General features: G+C 45.3%; 1 protein-coding gene across 5 annotated transcripts in view; it reads left to right on the top strand.

Moving 5' to 3' along the window:
* Positions 1–17,190, top strand: part of LOC135499869 (death-associated protein kinase 1-like) — a 61,582-nt gene extending 44,392 nt beyond the window's left edge. Inside the window, exons 11-26 of one of the 5 annotated variants that reach the window (XM_064790873.1) lie at positions 1,790–1,888; positions 2,425–2,523; positions 3,726–3,824; positions 5,662–5,760; positions 6,276–6,374; positions 6,718–6,816; positions 7,262–7,360; positions 7,729–7,827; positions 8,344–8,421; positions 9,665–9,878; positions 10,231–10,341; positions 10,988–11,182; positions 12,245–12,389; positions 13,185–13,299; positions 13,468–13,656; positions 13,953–17,190. In XM_064790873.1, the coding sequence (XP_064646943.1) occupies positions 1,790–1,888; positions 2,425–2,523; positions 3,726–3,824; positions 5,662–5,760; positions 6,276–6,374; positions 6,718–6,816; positions 7,262–7,360; positions 7,729–7,827; positions 8,344–8,421; positions 9,665–9,878; positions 10,231–10,341; positions 10,988–11,182; positions 12,245–12,389; positions 13,185–13,299; positions 13,468–13,656; positions 13,953–15,191 (3,078 nt within the window). In that variant the 3' untranslated portion in view covers positions 15,192–17,190. The remainder of the gene's footprint in view (positions 1–1,789; positions 1,889–2,424; positions 2,524–3,725; positions 3,825–5,661; positions 5,761–6,275; positions 6,375–6,717; positions 6,817–7,261; positions 7,361–7,728; positions 7,828–8,343; positions 8,422–9,664; positions 9,879–10,230; positions 10,342–10,987; positions 11,183–12,244; positions 12,390–13,184; positions 13,300–13,467; positions 13,657–13,952) is intronic. The other 4 variants (XM_064790882.1, XM_064790893.1, XM_064790902.1 and 1 more) reach the window with 4 other exon arrangements.
* Positions 17,191–18,354: the final 1,164 nt, after the last annotated feature.

Here is an 18,354-nt window from a genome sequence, read left to right as displayed (position 1 = left end):
TGATGGATCAGTGTTTGTGCTCAGAATCTTAATGTTGTGGAGAACTGGTGGCTGGTTGAGGGGACAAGGTCTTCTTGGGTCTCAGACTGGAGAACTGGTGGCTGGTTGAGGGGACAAGGTCTTCTTGGGTCTCAGACTGGAGAACTGGTGGCTGGTTGAGGGGACAAGGTCTTCTTGGGTCTCAGACTGGAAAAGCCTCTGATCTTGGATCAGTGTCAGCCTCTGTGTGTATTTCATTGAGATATCAGCCCTGGTTGTTATTGGCATTGCTAGTCTTCCTTGAACTGAACCCACCATTGTCAGCTACTTCCAGCCGCATCTCCAATGCTTCATTGTTTACCAGGAACAGTGTCCACTGATGTATCGTACACCTCTCTACCCTCTCTGATTCTATCTGCTCTCTTCATGCTCACCAACAGACCAGTCAATGAGACTGTCCAGTGGTGTATCATCCATTCGTTCTTCCTGATTCCATTTAAACAGATGCTGTTTTGGCATGCAGCTTTCAGCTATATTCTCAATACCATCCCATCGTGATCATTTAGCAATAAAGACTCAATCAATGTCTAGTGATGCGTGAGATTGCCATCCCCTGAAACCAATCCTGGCTGCATTCATTCAGACGGTGATGGAGGAATGCAGCCCGGGGATATCAGTCCTTCATTCTGCCATAATTTCCCCCTCACTCCACTTGATCAGACAATCCTAACATTTGTAACAAGAACCGACACAAATGCTCCAAGTGGCTGATAATGATTTTTGCGGAAACGGAAAAAAGTGTTGTTTGACCACTCTCTCCATTCATTTGATTGAAAGAAGAGCCAGCTTTGTTGTTTGAATGTTTGCAAACCTTTTCTGACCTAATGCAGTGTCAGGTTCATATGATGAGTTGGCCTGTATGACAAGTGGATAGAGACAGTGCTGTGAGCACGCCTCGAATCCATTTGTAACCGAAACCTGTCTCTTGTCTCATGGTCTGACCGCTAGACCACTTACTGGACTGTTTACTCTCTCCCAAAGCTGTGTTATGGGCACATCTCCCAATCCATTTGTAACCCAAGCTGGTCCTCTGTCAAATGGTCCGACTTTGATCATAAAGTGCACTGCTCAGCATCGCAATTCTGATATTGCCATGGGAGTAATGGAGACGTATTGTCATGTCTTCAGAGAAGTAAATGGCTTCCATATTTCTTCGTATTATTTTCGACAATTCTCAATTTCAGGATAGTTAACATCATTTCCCCCGAGTGGTCAGTCTCATGTCCAAAAAGACATGACTAAGAATGCTTGTATTGGCTTGCATCCAGGAGATGGTTGCTTGTGTGTCAGATTGCCAGAATGTCCTCCATGGTTTGATACGCTAACTCTGTCTCCTATCATGGTAGTGTGGCTCTCTTTCAGAATGGTGAGACAGCGTTACACATGGATGGCCAGAATGTCCTCCATGGTTTGATACGCTAACTCTGTCTCCTCTCATGGTAGTGTGGCTCTCTTTCAGAATGGTGAGACAGCGTTACACATGGATTGCCAGAATGTCCTCCATGGTTTGATACGCTAACTCTGTCTTCTCTCATGGTAGTGTGGCTCTCTTTCAGAATGGTGAGACAGCGTTACACATGGATTGCCAGAATGTCCTCCATGGGTTGATACGCTAACTCTGTCTCCTCTCATGGTGGTGTGGCTCTCTTTCAGAATGGTGAGACAGCGTTACACATGGATTGCCAGAATGTCCTCCATGGGTTGATACGCTAACTCTGTCTCCTCTCATGGTGGTGTGGCTCTCTTTCAGAATGGTGAGACAGCGTTACACATGGCTGCTGGTGGAGGACATGTGGACATCATAGAATATCTCAAGGAGAAGGGTGTCGACTTGGCTGCAACTGATAAGGTAACTAGCTCAAAACCTCTGACTTACGACTGATAGCATGACCCTGGTTCTGTCCTAAATATGTCTGCACACTGAAACCCCTTGGTTTTTTTCTGCTCAAAATGAACCAACATCATCAGTCCCAAAACTTTTTTGACTTTGAACATTTTGGTGAAATTTTTTTTCCAACTTACTGAAAGATGAAAAGATTTCCAAGTCCAAATTTTTTTTTCACAAAATTTTCAAAGTCCAAAAAGTTTTGGGACTGATGATGTTGACTCATTTTGAGAACAAAAAAAAACAAGTGAAAAAAAATTTTGGACTGAAAAAGTTTAACAATTTTGGCGGGAAAACCTAATCATGCATTTTGTCCCCGGATTTTCAACTTCACTAATGCGACCATCCTGGTAACGCAACCATTCAACCTCGGTCCCATGAGTGGTCGTATCACCGAGGTTCCACTGTATTTTAATTTTTCAGTTTCAGTTGGGTGATGTCTTATAAGTCACCACTATGGTTACTTAGGTTAAACAACATATTACCTTGTCATATTGCAGCATGGTGATGACGCCATCTATTGGGCTGCCAGACAAGGACACATGGATGTGATCGAGTATCTGAAGGAACAAGGTGTCAGCCTCGACACACAGAATAAGGTGAGAGGAACAATCTGCCTCCAAATTGGCGTGGGTTAGGTTAGGTTGACTTGGATAGGTGTAACATTCTCCTGAGCCACTCTCTTTCAGCTAGGTTGACTTGGATAGGTGTAACATTCTCCTGAGCCACTCTCTTTCAGCTAGGTTGACTTGGATAGGTGTAACATTCTCCTGAGCCACTCTCTTTCAGCTAGGTTGACTTGGATAGGTGTAACATTCTCCTGAGCCACTCTCTTTCAGCTAGGTTGACTTGGATAGGTGTAACATTCTCCTGAGCCACTCTCTTTCAGCTAGGTTGACTTGGATAGGTGTAACATTCTCCTGAGCCACTCTCTTTCAGCTAGGTTGACTTGGATAGGTGTAACATTCTCCTGAGCCACTCTCCTTCACCTAGGTTGACTTGGATAGGTGTAACATTCTCCTGAGCCACTCTCTTTCACCTAGGTTGACTTGGATAGGTGTAAGATTCTCCTGACCCACTCTCCTTCACTTAGGTTGACTTGGATAGGTGTAACATTCTCCTGAGCCACTCTCTTTCAGCTAGGTTGACTTTGAAAGGTAGATGAACTTTAAGACCGGACATGACTTAGAATAATGGGAGTAATATAAGACTGATGGAACTGAGTATCCTAGTTATTAAGGAGCTTTTGGTGAAGGAAATCCTATCATCTCTTGCCAGCCTCTTGGCGTCTCTATCCTTGATCAAGGCTGGCAAGCTGAGCAGGATTTGGCTGCCGAGTTAATTAAACGGTGATGAGTGCCTTGTGGGAGATTCTCTTGTTAGGGGTTTGTGTTGATGCGATTTGTGACGGGCATGCACAAAGGGGACGTGAGGCTAATTAATTGGTCTGAATGCTTCTCGATGGTGGTGAGGGATTTCTGGCCAGGCACCAGTCAAAGGGCTCCAGTGGGATAGTCTTTAGAGCATTCGACTCACAATCTGAGGTTGAAGGTTTGAATCTTAGAATGAAAACCATTGTTTGATTTCAAAGTCCTTGAGCAGGACACTTGATCTGAATTGCTTTTCTCTTCTCAGGGGTTATGTGTAGGCCTATCTGTTGTTAGCGGAGATGGCAGATGTGATGTCCTGAGTGCTGTATAGCTGCAGCTGCCAGGGAGGTTGAATCATGACTATACCAGCAGATAGCTGGGTGTTATATCGTCAAGCCCTTTGAAAGCCTTTCTCTATTTGTTGTTTGCAGGCTGGTGAGGGTGCGATTCATGTGGCTGCCAGGTATGGTCACAAGCAGGTGATCGAGCTCCTGTGTGACGCCAAGGCAGATGTCAACTTAACTGATAAGGTAGGAAAACTTCTCATCAGTTCCCTATTTGCTTTCTGCAGAACGCACTAAGTAACCAGTTTGAACATTGTGAGGTTCCATAACCCAACTAACATTGATGGCCGGAAAGCCTCATGCTGGTATCTCTGTTTCTACACATTGTGAGGTTCCATAACCCAACTAACATTGATGGCCGGAAAGCCTCATGCTGGTATCTCTGTTTCTACACATTGTGAGGTTCCATAACCCAACTAACATTGATGGCCGGAAAGCCTCATGCTGGTATCTCTGTTTCTACACATTGTGAGGTTCCATAACCCAACTAACATTGATGGCCGGAAAGCCTCATGCTGGTATCTCTGTTTCTACACATTGTGAGGTTCCATAACCCAACTAACATTGATGGCCGGAAAGCCTCATGCTGGTATCTCTGTTTCTACACATTGTGAGGTTCCATAACCCAACTAACATTGATGGCCGGAAAGCCTCGACTGTTTCTACACATTGTGAGGTTCCATAACCCAACTAACATTGATGGCCAGAAAGCCTCATGCTGGTATCTCTGTTTCTACACATTGTGAGGTTCCATAACTAACATTGATGGCCAGAAAGCCTCATGCTGGTATCTCTGTTTCTACACATTGTGAGGTTCCATAACCCAACTAACATTGATGGCCGGAAAGCCTCATGCTGGTATCTCTGTTTCTACACATTGTGAGGTTCCATAACCCAACTAACATTGATGGCCGGAAAGCCTCATGCTGGTATCTCTGTTTCTACACATTGTGAGGTTCCATAACCCAACTAACATTGATGGCCGGAAAGCCTCATGCTGGTATCTCTGTTTCTACACATTGTGAGGTTCCATAACCCAACTAACATTGATGGCCGGAAAGCCTCGACTGTTTCTACACATTGTGAGGTTCCATAACCCAACTAACATTGATGGCCAGAAAGCCTCATGCTGGTATCTCTGTTTCTACACATTGTGAGGTTCCATAACTAACATTGATGGCCAGAAAGCCTCATGCTGGTATCTCTGTTTCTACACATTGTGAGGTTCCATAACCCAACTAACATTGATGGCCGGAAAGCCTCATGCTGGTATCTCTGTTTCTACACATTGTGAGGTTCCAACTAACATTGATGGCCGGAAAGCCTCATGCTGGTATCTCTGTTTCTACACTGTTCATGTTTTAACAATCTCTCTCTTTGGATCGAGTGCTTGCTAACTTGTTTATGGAGTGGACTCTGTTGCTTTCTTGTATTATTTTTTGCCCACTGTGTTTATTTCTGAGTGTAAGCTTGGTCTCTGAGCTACTGGAGAGGTTGTTGGTCGCAGGACACAATACAAACACTTCCTCTACATGGGCAGCTTGCCTGTCAATGAGTAGAAATGGTCACCCGAGGACAGATTAGCAGCTTTGATTCCGGCCTGACATCTATGACATCTCATTGGAACCAGACATTGATGCACATATATGTGCACGGTATATATTTTCCTCTGATTTAACTAAACATAAGGTTAAAACAGTCTCTTCAAATAGCTATTACAACCTTGTTTGACTTCTAAGTGGTATTGACCTTTATGAAACACCAATGTCATTGCCAATGTCTCTTTTGACAAATTTTGATTGTTGACAACCCATGCCTATTCTAAAATGATGATGACACGAAACATTGCGCACTAGATGGGTTGGCTAGTTGTGGTTTGTTTAACCCTCTTTCTAAACCTGACAGGCAAACTGCTTTCACCTCATTAGATTGGGAGTTGTCTCTTTAGTAATGATGGGATGCGGTCGAGGAATGAGCATGGTGTATGCCGTGTGATGACTGATGCATGTTTATTCTATTGTAGTTGAACGAGAGTGCTCTCCACAACGCATCATGGCATGGCTTCCCTCAAATCTCTAGTTTCCTTTGTACGGCTGGTGCCTTCACTCACATACAGAACAAGGTGCGATACACTTTACACTTGCTAGGCTATTCTGGATGAGGCAAGCGAACGCAGCCGTCTACTACACATCTTATATCTATTGCCAAGCTGAGAGTAGTTAGTTAGAGATATCTCACCACAACCAGCACTGTGTCTGCACCTTGACATCTCACAATGTCTCACCTGGCCAAGGTGTCTTGACAACACCTCAAGTACAATAGGCTCCTCTCAACTGGGCAGTAGGCGTTTTCCTAAGGTCGTTCTTTGTGTTTTCCATAGCCCTGGTTGTAACTTCTGCATCACCCAGAAAAGCATTCATCTTTTAACATTTAGCATGTCATTCAGCTATTTTGGTCAATCTTTCTTTGAACTGCTTGTGTGTTTTCTTTTCATGTCGGGGGGGGGGGGGAACATTTATCAAGTACGGCTTGGCTACAACTAAAGCTTGATATCGAGGTTTATTCGAGCCTGGTAAATCTGTTTAAATTGAATATTTGTGGAGCCCTATAGCTGATGTTCATTGTTGTCTTTGCCAGGACGGTGAGACAGCATTACACAATGCCGTATCCCGAGGCCATCTTGACTCGATGAGAGTACTGCTTCATCATGGTGCTGATGTCAACCTCCAAGACAAGGTAGGACCCACTTTACAACTTGACCTAATCGCCAGCTTACTGATTGTTGGTTACTGCTGTAGTTGTCAGTGAGTTGCCCTTGGGTGGTAGTTAGACATCAGGGCAATCCACACAATATTACCATTGGTACATATATCACAGGTGGTTCATGGTGCATTCATCATGTAACTCTTGCTCCTGGTTCTTCTGTGTCTCTGCCTGCAGCCTCTTCCTCTTGCAGCATGAAACTATTGCCATCTCAAAGCTGACCTTCTCACAAGAAAGAAGTTTAGCTTTGGCTGTTTGCACCATTTGAGTCTATCATAGGCTGACCTTGACCGTGAATGTTTTCATCTTTGCTCAGATGGGTTGCAGTCCCCTTCATATTGCCTGTCAACGACGCCTTCAGCCTCTTGCTTTGATGCTGCTTCATGCAGGATCTCATCTGGACAACGTTGACATGGTACGTAATGCTTGGTAAAAAGCCAGTCCGGCAAATTGATAAGACTGAGTGATAATCATGGTCCTACTTGATTCCTGGACAAACTTTTAGAATGACCAATCAATCTGCCTGTTATATGCACGCACCTTAATCCATTTTATTCTTGATGGTGCTTACTACTCTAAGCTTTCAATAGATATCATTTTCTCATTTTTTTCTCACCTTTGTTCTATTTGCTATTTCTCTCGAACTTATTTGGCTTAAAATCTCACTGTATGAATCTGGCTTGGACATTTTTTTACTGACTTTTATCAAAAGAACTTCGATGAGTTACCTGCTATCGAACTGCGCACCTTGAAATATTCAAACTTTACCATCAAAGACTCTTGGCATTCAGCTTGCTTAGGCCTACTAGTCAATATAGATTTCATCAACTGTACCTAACTAAGCTAGCATGTGGTTTCAGGCTGGTGATAGTGCTCTCCACATCGCGTGTAAGGAAGGACTGACAGGAGTCGTGCAGACACTCTGTGCCTTTGGTTGTCAGGTGGACATCACTAACAAAGTACGTGTCTTCCTGCTATTTTAGTCTGTAGATTCAATGACAATTGCAGCTTTGGAAGGCAACTGTAAGAAACTTTGACTAGCTGGTGGACCACAAAGCCCATATTGTAGATAAGTCTCCTGTCCAGGCACGACTTTGACTAGCTGGTGGACCACAAAGCCCATATTGTAGATAAGTCTCCTGTCCAGGCACGACTTTGACTAGCTGGTGGACCACAAAGCCCATATTGTAGATAAGTCTCCTGTCCAGGCACGACTTTGACTAGCTGGTGGACCACAAAGCCCATATTGTAGATAAGTCTCCTGTCCAGGCACGATCTTAATCAACGCGATTGTGGGCGATGTACTGTAATCCTTGTCTTCTTTCAGAATGAGCTTGTTCCATTACACATCTCTGCCCGGGCTGGTCACACGGACATCGTTCGCTGTCTCCTCCTGTCTGGGGCGATGACCACCATCAAAGACAAGGTAATCATCATGACAACGTCATCATGATCAATGCCGTGAACGTGAACACTATGAATAGTTTCACTTTAAAACACTTTCAGACCTATTTTGATTGGTTTCTCTTCAAGTGAAGTCATATGTGACTCAGGGTAGTAAATCACCAGGCCTAGTGGATGTGACTTTACTACCCATTGTGGTGTAAACCAATAATGAGTTGGCTTTGGATTAACTTAACCAGTAAATGACAATGTTTGAATCCAAGGCATCTTCAGTGACAATCAGGCTCATTGACAAGCTGAATGTTGAAAAACCCCAGGCTACGTCATCATCAGATGAAACCTGAACCGGCAAGTGTCATATTGATAATGGACATAGATTCAACTCTGTGCATGTTCATTGTATAAGGCTATGTTTGGTTTTCCAATAAGTGTGGGAGTTGCTACCTTTGAAGTCTCTCTCAAAGACCGAGGATTTCCCATATTAGCTCATGTTTGTAGGAGCTGAGTTTATGACGCATTTTCTCTTTTCTTTTGTTAGGATGGTATGACGGCAGATATCATGGCGCTTGCTGGAGGACACACAGCCGTTACAGACATGCTGTCACGAATGAGGCCTGTAAGTACACTCTTATATTCCATGGTGGCGGGGCAGGGGGCTTTAAAGACAGCATATGTCCCCATTTATTCTGTAAACAGTTATCTCTGTGTCCTCTTGTTCTTGCTTAAGTTGTGACACTAGTTCATACACAGATCCTCTTCCTTCCTACATTTCAAGTAGATTATGTTGTCCTCTTCAAGTCATTTTGCCTGCTGCTGGGAATATCACTGAGATAAGGTGTGAGAAGAACACCTCTCAGGCTCTTGGTTGTTATGGAGGATATCCCGTGCTGAGGGATGTCCTGGGTGTCGTTATGGAGGGTATCCCGTTCTCAGGGATGTGCTGGGTGTCGTTATGGAGGGTATCCCGTTCTCAGGGATGTGCTGGGTGTCGTTATGGAGGGTATCCCGTTCTCAGGGATGTGCTGGGTGTCGTTATGGAGGGTATCCCGTGCTGAGGGATGTGCTGGGTGTCGTTATGGAGGGTATCCCGTGCTGAGGGATGTGCTGGGTGTCGTTATGGAGGGTATCCCGTTCTCAGGGATGTGCTGGGTGTCGTTATGGAGGGTATCCCGTGCTGAGGGATGTGCTGGGTGTCGTTATGGAGGGTATCCCGTTCTCAGGGATGTGCTGGGTGTCGTTATGGAGGGTATCCCGTGCTGAGGGATGTGCTGGGTGTCGTTATGGAGGGTATCCCGTTCTCAGGGATGTGCTGGGTGTCGTTATGGAGGGTATCCCGTGCTGAGGGATGTGCTGGGTGTCGTTATGGAGGGTATCCCGTTCTCAGGGATGTGCTGGGTGTCGTTATGGAGGGTATCCTGTGCTGAGGGATGTGCTGGGTGTCGTTATGGAGGGTATCCCGTTCTCAGGGATGTGCTGGGTGTCGTGATGGAGGGTATCCTGTGCTGAGGGATGTGCTGGGTGTCGTTATGGAGGGTATCCCGTGCTGAGGGATGTGCTGGGTGTCGTTATGGAGGGTATCCCGTTCTCAGGGATGTGCTGGGTGTCGTGATGGAGGGTATCCTGTGCTGAGGGATGTGCTGGGTGTCGTTATGGAGGGTATCCCGTGCTGAGGGATGTGCTGGGTGTCGTTATGGAGGGTATCCCGTTCTCAGGGATGTGCTGGGTGGATGTTGAGTCTTCCACCCAGCAACGTGCACATGTGAGTTGCACCAAATAACACATCAAAATGCGATTGGTGGAAAGGATCAGAAGTTAGGCATTGTATTTCCCCTGATGAATGTGTTGATTTCTATTTCAAGGAGCGTCAAGACCAATGCATCGACCAGCTGATCCCAACCAACAAACTCCAGTCGAGGATACGAATCAAGGTGTTCGGTCACAGCGGAGTGGGCAAGTCGACCGTCATCAACTCGTTAAAGTGTGGTTACTTCACTGGCATATTCCGACGGAGGTTTAGTGGTACAAATCTGCTGTTTGGGGCAGCGAATGCTCAGCCATACCCTCCACACAAAGGTAGATGTTTCATACAAATACTTACACCTATTTCTAGAATAACAAGACTACCTTTGTTGCTCATTCAGTTCAGAAAGTAAAACACTGGGCAACTTCTGTGTCGTATTGTTAAATGGAACTCACTAGTTTACAAAGTGAAATGATCATATTGAGGAGACTTCCAGTCAGGGTGGGAACGAATGAATCTGGTGAGGATTGGTGGAAACTGCTGGAAGACCACAAGACCATGACTTTGATGTCACTCTGGAGAAATGTTTTGAAATGGTTTCACCAGCCTCCCCAAAGATTATCCATTGAAAGAGCTGCTCGATGTCTAATCGTTGCCATTACGTTGGATAATCTCTTGTTTCAGCAACAGAAAAGCTAGCGGAGCGCTCGAGTAGTCTTCCAACACAGTTCTCATTTGATGTTGTTAATGAAGGATACACGAAGGGCATCGATGTGAACTTGGCAAATATATCAGGTAAGTCTCCTTCCTTGGTATTGGTTCTGCCATTAGATAGGTTTGATGGTGGTCTTTACACTTTTGGTATTGGTTCTGCCATTAGATAGGTTTGATGGTGGTCTTAACACTTTTGGTATTGGTTCTGCCATTAGATAGGTTTGATGGTGGTCTTAACACTTTTGGTATTGGTTCTGCCATTAGATAGGTTTGATGGTGGTCTTAACACTTTTGGTATTGGTTCTGCCATTAGATAGGTTTGATGGTGGTCTTTACACTTTTGGTATTGGTTCTGCCATTAGATAGGTTTGATGGTGGTCTTGACACTTTTGGTATTGGTTCTGCCATCAGATAGGTTTGATGGTGGTCTTTACACTTTTGGTATTGGTTCTGCCATTAGATAGGTTTGATGGTGGTCTTGACACTTTTGGTATTGGTTCTGCCATTAGATAGGTTTGATGGTGGTCTTGACACTTTTGGTATTGGTTCTGCCATTAGATAGGTTTGATGGTGGTCTTGACACTTATCACTTATCCCATTTACCAAGTCAAAAATTCAATTGTAAAGAAAAGACACACGTTGAACAATACACATGGATTTCTTGAACTGTTGGCGTTGGAGAACCACTAGTATTGGCATATTCTCGTAATGTGACATGTTCTTTCAGCTGCTGGCCTGACGAGTATGTGGGAGTTCTCTGGTTACGAGCCATACTACCTGTTGTATGACTCGTTTGTTGGCGATGCACACAGTATCCATATGATTGTCTTCAACGTGGAGGACCCGCAGGAGGTACAGCAGGCCCAGGTGCTCTTCTGGTTGGGCTTTATCAAGGCCAGGGTGCTACCACAGGAGCCACTAGGTAAGATCTCCGTCTCTTCTGGTTGGGCTTCATCAAGGCCAGGGTGCTACCACAGGAGCCACTAGGTAAGATCTCTCTTCTCTTCTGGTTGGGCTTCATCAAGGCCAGGGTGCTACCACAGGAGCCACTAGGTAAGATCTCTCTCCTCTTCTGGTTGGGCTTCATCAAGGCCAGGGTGCTACCACAGGAGCCACTAGGTAAGATCTCTCTCCTCTTCTGGTTGGGCTTCATCAAGGCCAGGGTGCTACCACAGGAGCCACTAGGTAAGATCTCTCTCCTCTTCTGGTTGGGCTTCATCAAGGCCAGGGTGCTACCACAGGAGCCACTAGGTAAGATCTCCCTTCTCTTCTGGTTGGGCTTCATCAAGGCCAGGGTGCTACCACAGGAGCCACTAGGTAAGATCTCTCTCCTCTTCTGGTTGGGCTTCATCAAGGCCAGGGTGCTACCACAGGAGCCACTAGGTAAGATCTCTCTTCTCTTCTAGTTGGGCTTCATCAAGGCCAGGGTGCTACCACAGGAGCCACTAGGTAAGATCTCTCTTCTCTTCTGGTTGGGCTTCATCAAGGCCAGGGTGCTACCACAGGAGCCACTAGGTAAGATCTCTCTTCTCTTCTGGTTGGGCTTCATCAAGGCCAGGGTGCTACCACAGGAGCCACTAGGTAAGATCTCCCTTCTCTTCTGGTTGGGCTTCATCAAGGCCAGGGTGCTACCACAGGAGCCACTAGGTAAGATCTCTCTTCTCTTCTGGTTGGGCTTCATCAAGGCCAGGGTGCTACCACAGGAGCCACTAGGTAAGATCTCTCTCCTCTTCTGGTTGGGCTTCATCAAGGCCAGGGTGCTACCACAGGAGCCACGAGGTATGATCTCTCTTCAGAAACTTGTAACCAACAGAACTTGTCTGCTCTCATCATTGTTGCTTTCTTCAGTCATCTTATGTAGAGATGTCAGTTACTCCACTGCTGCACCAGGTGCAAGAGACTTGGGCAGATAGATATTCTGTGTGTTATGTCTTATACGATTGATCACTCTGCTGCTACCAACTGAATATCCTGTCTGTTTCAGGTCCATGTGGAACAGCTCAATATCCAACACGAGTCTTCCTCGTCGCTACTCATGCTGATAAAGTGGTTTGTGGTAAGAACGCCCGCGGTGAGACGGTCTGCCCCGTCGCTGAAGCCGTCTTGGAGGAGGCACTTAGACACCATAGGTAAGCTACATCCTGGAGGTGAGGTTGTTGAAGTGACGGTACCTCTATCATCTCAATCAATAAGCTACATCCTGGAGGTGAGGTTGTTGAAGTGACGGTACCTCTATCACCTCAATCAATAAGCTACATCCTGGAGGTGAGGTTGTTGAAGTGACGGTACCTCTATCATCGCAATCAACAAGCTACATCCTGGAGGTGAGGTTGTTGAAGTGACGGTACCTCTATCATCGCAATCAACAAGCTACATCCTGGAGGTGAGGTTGTTGAAGTGACGGTACCTCTATCACCTCAATCAATAAGCTACATCCTGGAGGTGAGGTTGTTGAAGTGACGGTACCTCTATCATCGCAATCAACAAGCTACATCCTGGAGGTGAGGTTGTTGAAGTGACGGTACCTCTATCATCGCAATCAACAAGCTACATCCTGGAGGTGAGGTTGTTGAAGTGACGGTACCTCTATCATCGCAATCAGCAAGCTACATCCTGGAGGTGAGGTTGTTGAAGTGACAGTACCTCTATCATCTCAATCAATCAGCTACATCCTGGAGGTGAGGTTGTTGAAGTGACGGTACCTCTATCATCGCAATCAATAAGCTACATCCTGGAGGTGAGGTTGTTGAAGTGACAGTACCTCTATCATCTCAATCAATCAGCTACATCCTGGAGGTGAGGTTGTTGAAGTGACGGTACCTCTATCATCGCAATCAATAAGCTACATCCTGGAGGTGGGGGTGGCGTCAATGATTAGTCATACTGGTCTCACGGCTTCACTAAAGTTTGCCTCTGTATTTCAGATATGACCTGGCAGTGTCCGACCATGTCTTTGTTGTTGATGCCCACCTTGCCTTGTCTGTTGATATGAAGATGATGAAGATTCATCTCTCGCAGCAGAAAACAGAGATCATCAAGGTAAGCTGACCTTCCACGGGGTGTCGTCGGGGCCTCGAGTAGAAATCAAATGATTTGGAACTCCTTCCCAAGATCAGTTGTTATGGTAACCAGATCAGTATATCAGACTGTGGCACTAGAACAGAACATGCGATCTTGTTGACATGACATTTTCTCCCATGTTTTCAGAATCTGCCCTGTGTGAATGGTTTCCTGGAAGCTGTCATCGAGAAGCTGCCGTCTTGGAGGCGGTTTGCTCCCACGTTCCCGGTGCTCTCGGCCCAGGAGTTTGTGGAGAACGTGCGCTCACGGGTCAACCCTCTGGCAAGTGAGGAACACATGAAGGAACTGATGCAGCAGTTACAAACCATGGGAGAGGTAAGGTGACCAGGTCCGTCTTGAAGTCTATGGTCACATAATCTGGGACTCGAAACCAATCATGGTTTAAGTCGCAGCCTGTTCTCATATCTGTCACTATTGATTCTATCTTCTATCTAACTTTAATGAGTTTAGAAGACTGAGCATATCTTGCTAGCAAAGCCAGTGCCAGTGTTGAACTGCCAGAGAGGGTTCATCAAGGGAAACCTCATGACAAGTGCAGGATGGGAATGTGTCATTGATGCTAACTAATTGTCAATACGTTTCCCTCACCAATAACTTTGTTGTCTTTTCAGATCATCTACATCGAGAGTGGTGCTGAGGTGGATTATGTTGTGATGAATCCAAGATGGCTCTGCATGGAAGTGATCGGTGAGCTCCTCTCTCATGAGAAGATCATGCAATCGCGGGTGACGGGATGTTTTACGTTGGATGATTTCCAGTTGATGTCACCAGAGTGTGATGCTGGAGACTTGCTGCCGATTCTGCAGGCGTTACAGTTGGCAACGCAGTGTCAAAATGACGATGAGACAGAATATGAATTCCCGGCTTTTAATTTTGTGGAGCGTCTTCACGGATTGTGGGACAAGGACCTGATGCGATATCCGGACGCTGTCTACGGCGGGATTCAGCTGAGGGAACGTACACCGCAAGGCGTTAATAGCCAACTCGTACATCTATTTCCCAGAATTCAAGTGCAATTACGGCGGAGTCTGTTACAGGAGTCGCAGGACACGGACAATGATTTGTATCAGTGGTATCATGGGTCGAAGCTGTGTTCTGGTGATATGGAGTGTTTAGTCACCATGGAACAGGAGGATCAGGTCATAGAAATCAAGGCCAGAGGACCGAGACTATTTCGGAAAAACGTCTTCTTTTTCTTCGGTGATGCATTGAACTTGGTTGAGCAGGTGATCAGTGAGATATGCCCTGGGTTGATCTTGGAGCATTACTACCTAAGCGCCCATGAGCTGCATGAACATCGCCGTCAGGTCCATATCTACTCCCCACTCGATATGATTCAGATGCAGCTGGAGGGAAAATGTGAACTGAAGCGAAACGAAGACCATGCAGAACATGTGCGTGACATTGTCTGCATGGGGTGTGAAGAGGTGGCTGGAGAGCTTATTCGTGGAGTTGACCTCCATGTCTCCTACCTGAAGATTCATACCAAGCAGGTGTTGAGTAAGTTATTAGACCCACCGGATCAGTTAGGTAAGGACTGGTGTCTGTTAGCACTCATCTTAGGCTTACAGAGTGAGTTACCCGGGATAGATACCGAGTGGAAACGCATCAGCACAACAGAGAAGATCCTTGTGGAATGGGAACAAAATGAACAGAATACGATTGGTTGTTTGATTCAGAAGTTACGTAATCTCTCACGAGAGGACGCCGCGGTTGCCGTAATGTCAACGATGGTCGCATATCAGTACAATAGTGTGGAGAGCTACGAGAGTGATGGTCAGACGGGGTTAAAGAGACTTGCCGCTGAGTCACCTGATCAGGAACAGAACTCATCATCAGCGTCTCGGTGATGATGACTGTGTGGGCGACACCTGTAGGTCAGGTCCTGAATCACACGAGCTGAGCAAAGCACTTTACTCTCTATGTGTTATGCTCTTCAATCCTGAGCAAGAAAGTACGGCAAAACTGTTCACTTGTATCTTTGTATGTTGAGCATGTTTGTGAAGAAATCACGTCACAGACATGATTGAGAAGGAAACACTAATCAAGTGATTCTGCTGTGAGAGGATGAATCTGTGCTAAGGGTTTCATGGGAGTGGTTGTGACTTTGTCTCATTTGTACTGATGAGACAAGAGCCAGGATGTGACTATGTCTTGCCTGGTGAGACAAGAACCAATCTGTGTACATTTATCATTTGGTTTTAATGGATTATTCATGTGATGTTGAACTTTTTTGATCTCGGATAAGACTTCCTGTGAAACAATTTGGACAATTTCTTGATCTTGACAAGTTTCTTGACTTCTCTTGTAAAGCAGGCCATGGAATAACATGGTATACAATCATCAACTCCCTGAGTTCTCCACCTTCATACCAGATCAGCATTTATGGATATATGACCCTACACCATCCAAATAGACGCACTCTCCTGCATTTGAAGCTTTTAAGCTCAAAACCATTTCACGAGACGAGAAGGTAGCAATATTAGACATTCAGACATTTTTTGAGACGCCCATTCAACGTGTTGCATTTGATTTTTTCTGTTTATTTCATTGCACTTTACATATTTTGGTTGAATTTTCTTTAGAGTATCGGTGCTTTATAAGAAACAACTTTGGACATTCAGCCATAGGAGCACAATGATGATTTCACCCATTCTGGATTGAACCTGCCTCCCTAATATCATGATATGCTCCCTACAGCATTCTACTGTTTTGGCCAGCAGAATTGGCATTATTGGTTTAGTGTATCTATTGAAGAGTATGTTTCAAAGACCGACGTCTTCATCATCTGGAAGCCGAGAACCCATCTTTTCAAAAACTTTAATGATGAAGACAAAAAAATTCGAATTTTTACAATTCTTCAATCTCTGTACAGACTTTGTAAGTGTAGTGTAAGTGGTATGATCAACAATCCCACCTGGGTTATAAGGCCATCGATGGTGGGTTATCTGTGTGTAATTGATCAGATCTTGGAATTGAACATAATTGGATTGTTATTTGTTAATCTGCATGTTGATTGCCTCGCATCAAAGATTAATTGTCTTGGATTTCTTTTCAACCTTCCTCAGTCACAAGAAGCAGAGTAACTCCCATATGATCGTATACAGCAATAGAAGCTGTGACGTCAGTAGGACAGCCATTTTGGGTGTCAATCTGTTCCCTCAACTCACCTCACCAACAAAGTATGCCACATGTGGAGGACGCCTTAGTTGATGTTGCCGCTTCATCAAGGTGCACCTCTCTTGTGTTGTCTCTCAACAAAGTATGCCACATGTGGAGGACGCCTTAGTTGATGTTGCCACTTCATCAAGGTGCATCTCTCTTGTGTTGTCTCTCAACAAAGTATGCCACATGTGGAGGACGCCTTAGTTGATGTTGCCGCTTCATCAAGGTGCACCTCTCTTGTGTTGTCTCTCAACAAAGTATGCCACATGTGGAGGACGCCTTAGTTGATGTTGCCGCTTCATCAAGGTGCACCTCTCTTGTGTTGTCTCTCAACAAAGTATGCCACATGTGGAGGACGCCTTAGTTGATGTTGCCGCTTCATCAAAGTGCATCTCTCTTGTGTTGTCTCTCAACAAAGTATGCCACATGTGGAGGACGCCTTAGTTGATGTTGCCGCTTCATCAAGGTGCACCTCTCTTGTGTTGTCTCTCAACCAACTGTGAAGTGGGCATGTATTGTACCCTGCTAGTAGTGAGGCTCAATCCCACTTGATTGGCAAGAACAGTTTGCAATTATGAAAATGGTGTCCAAAATGTCAGAATTCTTGGATGGCAGGAATGAAGTCCAATTCAAATTTGTGATTAAATTAAATATTTATCAAGAATTTTCTTACTCAATAAACTTTAAAACTGTTGAAAATTCGTCATCGATACCATTATTTCAAGAGTCACATAAGGTCACTCTTGAAAGCGACTGCAATAGCAAGACAGTGTCTCCAAGATCTGAACGACGTAATGAGATCAGGTGGGCTGTGACAGACTGGGCAAGACAATCGGACCTGGTAGCTCCACTGAGTTGTGGACACAGAGACTTGAGACAGCCACAACTAGACCAAATCGGGGCTGGCTGGCTAGTGAACACAGTGACGAGACAGTCACAACAAGTCCAAATGGAACCTGGCAGCTCCATCGTATTGTCAACATGGTGAGAGAGATGATAGTCGCAACGAGGAGTTCACTAACATCATGGGGACAGTGATAAGAGAGCCACAATTAGATTGACTTGGACATGGTAGCTTAACCATCTTGCCGACACAAGGAGAGATGAGACAGTAACCTCAAGACTGAATCGGTTGGGCAGCTTCTCCTTGTTGCCAACTAGGCAAAAGATCAGATAGTAACAAGCAGGAAATTGAGACGGCCATGTATGTTATAGACCGGGTAAGAGAGATGAGACAGTCACAACCAGACTGATTAGAATCTGGCAACTCCAAGTGTCTTGTCAACACGGTGAAAGGTAAACGGGGTGAGACAGTAACGAGACTGAATCTGCCCAGCCAGATTGATGGAGTCGCCTACCCGGTAAGAGATGAGCCAGTTACAACCATTGCTGCTTCACCATCTCGCTGACGCAGAAGGAGAGATGAGAGTGTCACAACCCGACCCAATCAGGGGTTGTGCCCGAGACAGCTTTGCCAATGCTACAGAAACGACACAAAGATGAAATATTTAAAAATTGTTTATTATTTTAAACACCTGGCAGTAGATACATAAAGCTCTAGGTTCCATGGGACCTGTAATGGCTGATTGACTTTCATTATACATGTAGCTCATGTCTTTTTACAAGTCATAGACATGTTGCCTTACGGACAGCAGTCATCCTCAATCCAATGTAATAGAGTCAAGGACAGTCAAACAATTTGACCAGTGATGACCAGAAATAGGATTACTCAACGCTAATGAGGCTTCTGACTGTGCATACTAGTCACGCCCAGATTACTGCCTTTAACCCCCCTCAACAGCCAATCTTACTTTTCAGGAAAATGACATCCAATAACAATGAACGCCT

Source organism: Lineus longissimus, chromosome 2, assembly GCF_910592395.1.
Source record: "Lineus longissimus chromosome 2, tnLinLong1.2, whole genome shotgun sequence".
In the NCBI taxonomy this organism is placed as follows: Eukaryota; Metazoa; Nemertea; class Pilidiophora; order Heteronemertea; family Lineidae; genus Lineus; species Lineus longissimus.
Note: the sequence above shows the minus strand (reverse complement) of the source record. Positions and strands in the feature narration are given on the sequence as shown.